The 13,150-nt window shown below is 35.1% G+C and overlaps 1 protein-coding gene across 3 annotated transcripts in view; it reads left to right on the top strand.

Annotated features, from left to right (window-relative positions):
* Window positions 1-13,150, top strand: part of LOC145683489 (sialate O-acetylesterase-like) — a 104,579-nt gene that overhangs the window by 89,595 nt on the left and 1,834 nt on the right. For all 3 annotated transcript variants that reach the window (XM_081754828.1, XM_081754827.1, XM_081754826.1), the window contains exons 10-12: window positions 4,740-4,897; window positions 7,546-7,642; window positions 12,632-12,715. In XM_081754828.1, the coding sequence (XP_081610954.1) occupies window positions 4,740-4,897; window positions 7,546-7,642; window positions 12,632-12,715 (339 nt within the window). The remainder of the gene's footprint in view (window positions 1-4,739; window positions 4,898-7,545; window positions 7,643-12,631; window positions 12,716-13,150) is intronic.

Raw genomic sequence — 13,150 nt, 5'->3', positions numbered from 1 at the left:
TGCCTTTCTTCCTAGTTCGAATACTGAATATATTTCACTTGGTTCAAATAAAACTGCGTATATCATTTTATTTAAAACTTAGCCATTATTTTAATTCTAAAAAAAAAGTTACATGCCATTTCCATTATAGTTTAGTACAATTCGAACACAATACTCTTAATCACACTAATATTCATAACTTGAGTGGTCTTGTAATTTGAGGGTGTAGTATATTTGAAGCAGTTTCTTCGAACGTTCGCAGGCACGTAGCCAGGATTTCGTAATAGGGGGGGTCCATAATGAAATACTGTAATATCACACCAGGGGCTCGATCATTCTAAAGTATTTTACTGGCAACATATATTGGTTCGTTTAGCCAGGATTTCATAATGGGGAGGGGGGGGGCATGACAAGAAATACTGTGGTTACACACCAGGGGATCGATTAATCTAAACTATTTTACTGGCAACATACTCAAATTCGGTTGTTGGTACAATCAAATGAGAATATGTTAGTAAGTATTTTAATAACAAACTATGAAGAAATCAAGGGTAAAATATAAAAAGTATTGAAAGAGTCTTCCGAGGTCATTCGAACTCGGCTCTTCTTGTCTTCTTTTTCTTATTCATTTAATATCGTGAAGAATAGCAACGAGATCTCTTTCGGAAGTAAAGACATCCTATAAAATGGATTAGTGTTGCCATGAAATTTGAAAATTCCTTTAAAAATGTAACTCGAATCTATGTTGCCAGGCTCATATTATTGGTGATTGCAAGCATTTCTTTCCAATAATATCCATTTTTAACGGCAGGACCCGCCCCCTCCCCCCGCCGTTTCCTCCATACAAAGCTCCTCATAAGAAAGAGTAACTAAACGCTTGCTGTAGCTTTTTATTTTTAACGCTGATTATTCTTTTTCTCGTTTTTTGTTTGTTTCATCCTTCCTTACTTTCTTCATTTTTGGTTTCGAAGGGGGGGGTCCGGACCCCCCGGACCCACCCCTTGGCTACGTGCCTGACGTTCGAAGCTGAGCCGGTTTCTTGTGACGTTATGGACAAAGGACCAATTTGAGAAAAAGTCTTTCAATTTGCGCTGAAGATGCTAGGATGTTCAGTAACTTCATAGCAAATTCCGACAACTCCTTATATTGCCGAGTAGCGAAATACCAGAATGTACGTGGTGTTGTAATTCCCTTCTTCATAAGTTCTTCAAAATTTCCACATTTCCCCGATATTGCTGGTAGCTAGTTATTCCTGAAGGGCCGAGGTTTTCCAACAGAAACTACTCTACTTGTTCGTGGTGCTTTTCTCAGACATTGCAGAAAGTCGTCACAAATGGAGACCACGAAGGCTTACCATTGTTGTTATATTGCACAATAGTTTCTTCCATGGCTTCTCTGGCATAAAACTTTTCTCGATTACAGAGGGTTTAAAACATGAAACATGATGAAATGGGTTTTGAACAGCCACGCATGCAAACCGTATTATACAATGCTACTTTACAAAGCCAATACAAAATTCCCAGTTTATACTTACGGATTAAGTTTTGCAAAATCCAGCTAGATTCCATACAATTTTAGGAAGATTTTTTTTAAAGCTCAGCGCGTAGAACGTTTTCTTTTAATTTGTAGACCTGTTTCTAATTTTTTACGTACTTTACGTATTTTACTTAAATTACGCGTTTTTTACGCGTATTTTACACGTCACGTAGAAAACCTTTTTTTACGCGTAATTACCCAACCCTGCTTGAGGAACCAGTAAGAAACATTTGCGTTGTACGTGCAATGCAAAAAATTATTACAAATTTATTTCGGGAGGGGTTTGAGCCCGATAACCACCCCCTAAATACGCCAATGTACATCAGTCAACCGCTCTCATATTATCTAACACAGCAACGAAACATATTTTGAGTGAAGGCAATTTTAGTATCTATCAATATCAATATTCGAGACGAGACCGAGACTTTCGAGACTGGCCTAAGTCTCGTCTCGGTCTCGTCTCGATTTATAGAGGTCGGTCTCGGTCTCGGTCTCGTCTCGGTTTTTAAAAGTCCGTCTCAGTCTCGGTCTCGTCTCGGTATAAAAAAGTCCGTCTCGGTCTCGGTACCATCCCTGCTCGATTAATGAACTCAGTCGAGACAATCGCTCTATCAGTCTCTTCCAAAGAATAATGTACAGAAATTCGCTTTTGTGTAAGAGTTATCGCATGTAGTAACGAACGGACGTAAGGCATCTTTACCCATGAAGATGTTAACGGTGTTACTCCGATAAAGAACTTGGTCAAGATAATTGCTCTAGCTATCTAGTGCAAGTAAAAGAAAATTGAAAAATTCACTTTTGCTTAGGTTGTCGTATAGAGTAACGGATCGACGTAAGACACCATTACCCACAAAGGCCGTAACGGATTGACTCCGTTCCCTACAAATATTGTAATGGGTTTACACCGTTCCCTACAAAGATTGTAACGGATTGATACCGTTGACGAGCTCGGCTGAGATAATCGTTCTACTTTACCTATTGCAACAAACAGAATTTAGAAATTTGATTTCGTTCATGAGTTATCATGGAGAGTAACGGAGGTGACCAGTCACAATTAGCCGTGGAAACGTTAACGGTGTTACTCTGATAAAGAACTTGGTCAAGACAATTGCTCTAGCTATATATTGCTAGTAAGAAAATTGAAAAATTCGCTTTTGCTTAGGTTATCGTATAGATAAACGAATCGACGTAAGACACTATTACCCACAAAGACCGTAACGGATTTACACCGTTCTCTACGAAGAATGTAACGGATTGACACCATTCCTTACAAAGATTGTAACGGATTGACACCGTTGACGAGCTCGACTGAGATGATTGGTCTACCTTATCTATTGCAACAAATAGAACTCAGAAATTTGATTTCGTTCATGAGTCATCATAGAGAGTAACGGAGGTGACAAGTCACAATTACCCGTGGAAATGTTAATGGAGCGACTCGATAAAGAACTTGGTCAAGACAACTGCTCTAGCTATCTTTTGCAAAAGATATAATTCAAAAATTCGTTATCCTTCTTGAGTTACGTTAAGAGTAATTGATGTACGTACTAAAATTATAATCTTCTAAGGCTCACTTGCGTGATCATACATTAATAACAAAATCCTGAGAAATCGTCACTTTAAGTTACAGATTTTATGGCCCTGTTTCTTTCTACTTTTTATTGAATACAACTAATAAGTGTAAATTATGTTTTTACTTTCTTTGAGTTTTTTTTTTTTTTTTTTTTTAAGATCTTGGCAAATTACACCTATGTCTTCGTTTGCTTTTAGAGAGTTCACTTCTGTTGCGTGGGGTTCCCGGTTCACCCTAGCTCGTGTAAAGTGGCTTTGTATTGGATAAACGCTGTGTGCATGAGTTTTCTCGCTTTTCTCCCATTTCCTTTCATTTTCTTCATTCTACCATTTCATTCAAACTTATCACTGTCGTCTCTTTTATCCTAAACGGCATAATCATGGAACGTAAAACTGCAAGAATTAACTTTTTTCTCTGTAAAAGAATGACTGTATTGGAGGAGGAGGCCAGTGTTGCCAATTTAGCGACTTTGTCGCTAGAACTAGCGACTTTTGGAAGTGTCTAACGACATTTTTTTTTTATTTAACGCCTAGCGACAAATCTAGCGACATTTAGAAATTCAGATATTTTGTTCTATATTTATATTAAAGGTTCCAAAATTTTGCAGTTCGTGATACTAATAATTACTTTTACAGACTCGGTTGCATTACTACTATGAGCGACTTACTTCGTTGGATTTATCGCTGCTATGAGTTTGCCCTTCTTCTCTGCGGGATCGGAAATCTGGGAATTTCCCATATCTAACTAGTTGCGCGATAGCTGGTAACTTCTTGCATTGCTCAGTGCGTGCAGTCTGCAGTGACAGTGGCGCTGGACAACATTGTGCTTTTCTTGTTCAGTGTAGTGCGTGTGATTTATATATTAATATAACTGCGGTGGTTCTTAATATAAATTATACAAAATTTTTCGTGGGGTGAGTTGGGTGAAAGGTTGCAACACGAAAGCAATATGAATTTCCCCCTCCAAAACAATCGTATAGTCAACATTATAGGAAGGAATTAGAACACATTCCATCTGTAGATGAATCTTCGGAAGAAATTGTGGAAGAGGGTTTGGATTCATTTTCCGATGACTCTGATGATGAGTAAATGGGTGAGTATGTGCAAACTTTTAATGCTATATTTATTAATTTCGTATTCTTCAAAGTGCGTAGTGCAGTGGTGGTTCTGTCAAGATGATCATTTCTTTTCAAAGAAAAAATACTCGAGTCTCCCATTATACATGGAAAACATTTAAATTATTCTAATTGCTTTGTATAGCGACTTTTTTAGCGACTTGGCAGGAGGCGTTTAGCGACTTCTAGCGACTTAGAGTACTAAACTAGCGACATTTCACACTCGCGAGTTGGCAACAGTGGAGGAGGCTGGTCACAAATCAAATAGCACTCTTTTGTTCAAGTTCATTGCTCTCTTCCATTGAAGTGAAATCTTGTCAGAAGCTCAAGAGTACCTCCATCTGTGATGTAGGCATTAAAAAAAAGTTGAAAATTTTGTGTCAACGAAGGGAAATTCGTGTCAGAAAATCTATGAACACTTTCTTCCATTACCTTTTTTCTATGGCTATGGATACTAAATTTTTTATTCCTTCCCATTGACATTGTTTGCATGTACATCATTATCTTACCTTTGTTTTTCAATATTTCTCGTTCTAGCTGGCTCCATACAACAATGACCCAATTAGTTGGGACACTTGGTCTTACACCCGATGGTACCAAACGGCCGGTTATGGCTACGCTCCCAATCCATTGATGCCAGAAGCTTTCATGGCTGCTGCATTCGATCTTCCGGACCCTAATTCTCCTATTGGATCGTAAGTAATGGATTTATAGTAAAAATGAAACGTAAATACATATATACGAGAAAAGTTCAATAAAGGTTGCGGAAAAGCAAAACTACTATTCGACTAAGAGTGAACTAAGCCACTAGCGCTACAGTTCACGAAATTCTGTAGTTAGCCAAATGGTACACTTTCAATTAGGCAGTGCATAGACAGCACACTGACTCTCTAGACTTTCTAGGTTAATTCTTCTGACTTTCCAGATTAAATTTTCAACGGCTTCATTGGTTTCGCTTAGAAAATTAGAAACTCCTCGCGAAAATCAAATCATTGATCATTGCACCAAATTCATTAGTTAATTGGTTTGTACGAATTTACTTTTGTGCTAGCCGTGAGTCTACGTAGAACAAAATTTACAATTTGGACTAATTTCTGAATTATTGTAATGAATTCGAGTTTCTCCCACTCTGAATCGATTCTGAGTTCTCAGAAACCAAAATCCTACGTTCTAGCAACCCGGAAAGTCAGGAGAGATACGGTACCCCACCAAACTCATAAGATAGCGATATATATTTGTTTATTGGAGCGTGTCCAAAATGGAAAATACAGAAATACACTTAAGTGGTGACATCGTAACTAACATCAATGAAGTTCTTAGAGTGAATAAACAACCTGTCATTGCAGTATTTTTTGTAATCTTCTGATGAGAGTTTGGCTTTTAATGTGAAAGAAAAAGTTCAGTTACTGTGCTAATTAAAAGTGTAATAATTGTTTTATGAAAATCTATGTTGTTAGATATTTTACTTCTGCTGTGAGTTGACACTTCTGCACAAATCTATGTTATTAGATACCTTACTTCTTCTCTGAGTTTATACTTTTACACAAATAAATGTTACTAGAGCCTTTACTTCTTCTGTGAGTTGGCACTTTCACACAAATCTATGTTATTAGAACATTTACTTATTCTATGAGTTGACACTTTTACAAAAATCTACGTTATTAGATCCTTTACTTCTTTTATGAGTTGACATTTCCACTGAAATCTATGTTATTAGATCCTTTACTTCTTCTATGAGTTGACACTTTTGCACAAATCTATGTTCTTGTATCCTTTACTTCTTCTCTGAGTTCACACTTTCACGGAAATATGTAATTAGATAATCTACTTCTTCTGTGAGTTAACATTTCTACACAAATCTATGTTATTAGATCCTTTACTTCTTCTATGAGTTGACACTTTTACACAAATCTATGTTATTAGATCCTTTACTTCTTATATGACTCGACACTTTTACACAAATCCATGTTATTAGATCCTTTACTTCTTCTGTGAGTTGACATTTTCACATAAATCTACGTTATTCGATAATTTACTTCTTCCGTGAGTTAACACATCTACAGAAATCTATATTATTAGATCCTTTACTTCTTCTCTGAGTTGACACTTCAACACATATCTATGTTATTACAACATTTACATCTTCTCTGAGTTGACACTTTCACACAAATCTACGTTACTAGATCCTTTACTTTTTCTATGAGTTGACGCTTTTACACAAATAAATGTTATTATATCCTTTACTTCTTCTTTCTGTGCGTTGACACGTTTACACAAATCTAAGGTTACTAGATCTTTTACTTCTTTTATGAGTTGACTCTTTTAGACAAATAAATCTTATTAGATACTTTACTTCTTCTGTGAGTTGACACTTTTACACAAATCTACGTTACTAGATCCTTTACTTCTTCTATGGGTTGGTACTGTAACACAAATCTATGTCATTAGGTCCTTTACTTCTTCTGTGAGTTGACACTTTCACACAAATCTATGTTAATAGATAATTTACTTCTTCTGTGAGTTAACACCTCTACACAAATCTATATTATTGGATCCTTTATATATTCTCTGAGTTCACACTTTTACACAAAGCTATGTTATTAGGTAATTTACTTTTTCTCTGAGTTGACACTTTCACAGAAATCTACGTAACTAGATCCTTTACGTCTTCTATGAGTTGACACTTTTACACAAATAAATGCTATTAGATCCTTTACTTCCTCTGTGAGTTGATACTTTTACACAAATAAATGTTATTAGATCCTTACTTCCTCTGTGAGTTGATACTTTTACACAAATCTACGTTACTAGATCCTTTACTTCTTCTATGGGTTGATACTTTAACACAAAACTTTGTTATTAGGTTCTTTACTTCTTCTATGAATTGACACTTCTACTCAAATCTATGTTATTAGGTCCTTTACTTCTTCTGTGAGTTAACACTTTTACACAAATTTTCACGAAGTTCTAATTTAAAGAATTATCAAGAAACACTTTAAAACATCCAAGAAAGCTTAGATTGATTAACATTTTTTTACTTCTTACTTGATTAAAATAAATTTCCAAGGGAAAGTCTATACTTTTTTTTGGAAATCATATTAGATACTATAACGTATCTTGTTATTCTTACTAACAAACTAGAATTTTTATTGCAAAGGTGAAGTTTCTCTTATTCGTAACGGAAAACATGATTTCAAATATAGCAAATACCTCACACAATGAAATATTACTCTAACCTTGTAATACTTTTGGAACGAAATAATTGGATCTCAGCCTTTTATAACTACAATACATCAATATGTTTAGTCGTTGAAATGATAAACAATTAGTCTTATTCTTTTAGAGTTCATCCAAGAGATAAACAGACTATTGCTGACCGTTTATCTTGGGCAGGATTGAGTCTGGCATATGGCAAAAATTACCCAACTCATGGTCCTCAGGTAAGAAGAAATTAAATTTTTCAGTTTAATGTCTCTCTCGTTTTAAAGTTCATCCAAGAGATAAACAGACTATGCTGACCGTTTATCTTGGGCAGGATTGAGTCTGGTATATGGCAGAAGTTACCCAACGCATGGTCCTCAGGTCAGAAGAAATTAAATTTTTCAATTTAATGTCCCTCTTGTTTTAAAGTTCATCCAAGAGATAAACAGACCATTGCTGACCGCTTATCTTGAGCAGGATTGAGTCTGGTATATGGCAAAAGTTACCCAACGCATGGTCCTCAGGTAAGAAGAAATTAAATTTTTCAGTTTAATGTCCCTCTTGTTTTAAAGTTCATCCAAGAGATAAACAGACTATTGCTGAGCGTTTACCTTGGGCAGGATTGAGTCTGGCATATGGCAAAAGTTACCCGACGCATGGTCCTCAGGTAAGAAAAAATTAAATTTTTCAATTTAATGTCCCTCTTGTTTTAAAGTTTATCCAAGAGATAAACAGACTATTGCTGAGCGTTTACCTTGGTCAGGATTGAGTCTGGTATATAGTAAAAGTTACCCAACGCATGGTCCTCGGGTAAGAAAAAATTAAATTTTTCAGTTTAATGTCCCACAATTATGCCTTTTAACCTAGAGGAGACGGATGATTAAGGCAAATTAATGATAAAGGAAAAGTTGGCGGAGTGAGATTGTGGGATAAAACAAGAGTATGTCGAGAAAATCTACAGACATGATAAGGTCCACCACAAACTTGCTTAGTCGGGGTTCAAACCAGGAATCCCACACACCAAAGATAAGCGCACCACCGTGACCACTAAAAATATACACACATATATATATTATGTCATTAACAGAAAAGTCAGTTAAGTACAACATCTTGTTTCTTATCACGTGTTTGGGTTCATGTAAGCAGTATAATTAATCTAAAATACATAACTTAATTCTGTGCCATATATAGATTTCGCTACATGGATTGTTGAGCCAGGCTCAAAATAGTGGCATGAGTCTACGCGTAAAAAATCTATAGTTCACGTTCACACATAAACAGCACATACACAACGTTAACAACACGGGTAATGTCATCAATGTAGACAATATATTATCTAATATATTGGTTTCAAGTTTTTTATGCTACGAAGTCCTAACTCCAGTAGTTTTAAAAGGAGAAAGATAATTTTAAAAGAAAAAACCGTAAAAAGTACTTGTGAACTCAATGCGTTTATCAAAATGTTCTCAATGTTCTAAAAATGACTTGCTTTTTATAGGGTATAATGAAGAAACGGATTTAAGATTACAAATGCACTTCGTAAGGTTGAAGGCTAAACTTTTCGTGGATGTTATGGAAGTAGTTCGCTATATGGATTGCGTGAATGCAAATGGCTAACTCCAAAATTGAAAATTTCAAAGAAGAGAAATTTGAAGTTTAATATCTCATGAACAATTCACACTTCTGTTATGTTGGCAACTCAAATGATAACTATGTAATTTATGGTTAAAAAACGTACTGTTTACAAAATATCTCTTTAAAAAGATAAACATATATAAAAGTGAATGAAATCATTAGTGCATTTTCTTATTGTTTGGAGCTAGGTCACTTGATATCCAAGCTGTCCATATAATTCATTATAATAATTAAGTTCCATGCTTGATGCCATGTGCTTATCACTTGTCCTCAAATAAAAATCTCTCATGGTCAGTAATAAATTCATCATATAAATATTAAATCGCGTCCAATGCATTAGTCATAGCCCTATTTCATCAATTTACCTCACAAAAGACATTTTCTTCTCTTTAGTGCATTTTATAGACGCTTTGTTCTTTCAAAGTTTGTATTTAAGATTAGTATTTATCTTTTAACACTGCAGTGGTCGCGCTTTTCAGATTACGTGTTTGGTCACGCGGATCACTATTGTGATCCACAGCTTAATTTATTTTTCACACAGTTATATTTATAGTATTGTTATCGTATGGCGGGTACAGAGTATAAAGCAAAGTATAACGCACATTTTATTAAAATTTGTTTATTATGTAAAGAAAAACACACTTATTTATAAGACTTTTCGCAATTTTAACAACACATATAACCAACTTATAACAACATTTATTCATTTTATTGTCAATGAGGCAAGCAAACGCCCCAATAGGTGTAGGAGCATTTTAGCAGCACCATGAGGACCAGGTGCCTGAAAAGGAGATATTAAATTGATATATGGAGCTCTAGAAGTACATGGCAATTGAGGATTCAAATACCAGAGGATTGGCTCTCTTTTCTTACCTTTTTCCGTACCTATGTAAAACTCACGTAAATTAAGACTTGGTAGTTGAGATTCTCCTGTAGGTTTTATTTCTACTGGAAAATCTTCCTCTGCTACTTCTGCAGGTAGTGGGGGTACTGCTGCAGCCTCTGATTCTTCGTTTTGTTCATCTCCATAACTGTCGATTTATAAGAAGCTTTAGTATCAATCAAGAGGTCTTCTACTCCGTCTGGATCTTCTATACCAGGGCTGTCCAAATGGCGGCCCGCGGGCCGCATGCGGCCCGCCAAACCATTTCCTGCGGCCCACAAAGCTTTCATGATTTACGATTGTTATAACTGATAATATTTTAATTTATATTCATTCATTCATTTAATGTTTCCACTCTTCTTTCGGAATAAGGCATCCATTTAGCGCTTCTATACAACAAAAAGGCGCAGACATCCAAGACAACACTGGAGTCGGTAATGTAATCGTTGCTGAAAGGGACGATTACTTCAATGAACGAATTTATATTTGATCTAGCTTTTTAAATCAGACCCTTTCTTCCTCGAACTTTGCCTAGAAGCCATAGCGCGCAAGAAATACACCACTTCTTGTGATAAACACAATTTAGCATACTTTCCAAGTTGCAATCGTCTGACATTAGAGTTTGAAAAGGAAGCGTTTAATTTTTCTGAGTTCTGTAGAAACATCGAGAGTATCATGAATGGATTTAATGCGAGATTCTCAGATTTTGACAAACTAAAAGACGGCATTGCATTATTTACTAATCCATTGACAATAAACATCGAAGAACAAGCTCCAAACTTACAACTCGAACTTTGTGACTTTCAGGCTGACCCATTGTTTCAGACAAGAACAAAGAAAGGAGTAGATTTTTCAGACTACTTTCTAACAAACGTTTCCCTAGCTTTTGTGTGTTGTGTCGGAAAATAGTGTCAATGTTTGGTAGTACTTATCTGTGTGAAAGTGCATTTTCCACCATGAAAATTGCAAAGAATCGCTCCAGAAACTGCCTTGGAGATTCTTCTCTTTTACATCTTCTGCGGGTTACATCTTTTACAACAAGAGGAATGTATGTAGATACCCCAGCCCTTGTAAACGCTGCTAGTCACTCTCATTAGTCACATTGAATAGGTATGTAATATTTCAAATATATTTTTTTTATATTTTTCTTTTGTAGTGTAAAATAATAATAATAATAATAATAATAATAATAATTATTATTATTATTATTATTATTATTATTATTATTATTATTATTATTATTATTATTATTATTATTATTATTATTATTATTAGCTGCGGCCCTCCACCTTACTAGTAAAAACAGTTATGGCCCTCAGGCTTATTATAATTGGACATCATGTTCTATACCAACAATGCTGTCACAGTCATTCTCTGTTTCATTTAACCGCTTACGTATCTGTGTTCACGGTCTCTTTCCGACATTTTAAACAATAAATATACGCACCGTGTAGAAAACAAACCCAGTTATATCAAAACCCAAATTGGGACAAGTTTAAAAAATGTAGTCCGTGTTTGGTCGCGTGGATCACAATAGAGATCCAAGTACAAAATCGACCACCCGGTAAACGCACTTTTGCCAGCAGGAAAGTTTGTGACATCACTGGTCTGTTCCACATGATGTGGGGGGAAGGTACATGGTTGCTTAAGGTCAAGCGTTCTACCAACTCCTAGCGGCAACGAAAGATATACCCCTGGATCACAATAGTGATCCGCGCGACCACTGCAGTGTTAAGTTAATTCAATATAATGCAATCAATTTTTTTACTTCTATAAAATACAACTATTTAATTACATATATTATTTTCGTAAGAATATTTTGCAAGACATGCATTAGTTAATCATTTTCTTAAAGGATATATGAAGTCTATTCAGAAGCTTGATAGTATGTTTGTCTTACTCAGAAGGTGGTGGTGCACTTATGTTTTACATCGGATTTACACATTTGTACAAAATTTAAGAGCTTGTCTTAGTACGGAAATGCATGAAATACAAATTGCAATAGAACATGTGAAAGAACACTTATCGAAGGCTTCGAAATCTTCTCAACAACTTCATTAGCGGCACCACATAAAGATCTAGAATTACCAGCGAACCACGTTATCATTTTTTCAAGTAATATTTAATCAACCTACATTGACTACGCATATAAGCAATACAAATTTATTTGTAGTTAATTTTACAGCCAAGCAATAAACTAAAGTGCGAATTGTGCGAAAATATTGTATTGACATCGTGTTTACGTATCTCCAGTAACTATAATAGGCAAAGGATCAAGTTTTCTCCCACTTTGTTAATTTAATAATTTATGAATTATGCATCTTCTTTCAAATTGTGTTTCATGAAATTGTGTCTAAAGTTAGGCTCACATACATTTCGAAAATTCTTCAAACTTTATAGATCATAACTGCATTATTACTGCACCTAATATTAACGTCAGTGCTATCATATGTTAGGAGTTTAACTTGGACGAATCTAACTTTATACATATCAATTTTATACTAATTCTTCCTCAGAGTTGACGGACATGCCCAAGGCCTTTATTGTTAGTGGTATCCAAAACATTTATTACTATTTGTGTTATTATAATTAGGAGATTAACTCGGGTGGGGATAACTTTACTTTGCATGTCCTTACACCAAATGTTCCAGTAGTTTGTTATGAAAACAGAAAAAAAAGATAAAGAGAACTTACCAAACTCATTTTTCAGGTGACAGATATCCAGAAACAAGGAAATTCATTGGTTCTTAATTTCGACCAAAACATCAAAGTTCTCAACAACAAAGGATTTGCTGTAAGTATCAGTTAATATTTTTCTTAGTGTGTAGTAGCTGTTTCTGATTTTTATGCTGTACAAAAATTATTTTCAGTTAAATTAACTATTGTAAGAATTGAAAGGAATGCCACATTACAATTCAATACAACTATACAAGAAAAATTAAATCAAAATGACGAAACAAAAGTAAGCAGAAAAATAATTAAAAGAATGGAGAGACGCACATGAAAAGATATGAATGAAAAGTGATCGAGAAATAAAATGGTAAGAGATGCGAAGTAGTTTTGTCTCTTACCCAAAGATCTATGGAAAATTTTAATCGAATATTTTAACACCTAGACTGCAATGAGATCCATAAATATGAGTCACCCGTTCTCCCTTTCACGATTTTTAGTTTTGGGTTTCACCTCAACAACTTACTGAAACCATGATATCCCTATATGGGTTTCACTT

The sequence above is a fragment of the Thermobia domestica genome, chromosome 4 (genome assembly GCF_964235325.1).
Source record: "Thermobia domestica chromosome 4, izTheDome1.hap1.1, whole genome shotgun sequence".
In the NCBI taxonomy this organism is placed as follows: Eukaryota; Metazoa; Arthropoda; class Insecta; order Zygentoma; family Lepismatidae; genus Thermobia; species Thermobia domestica.
The sequence above is the reverse complement of the archived record's forward strand: the minus strand, read 5'-3'. Positions and strand labels throughout refer to the sequence as shown.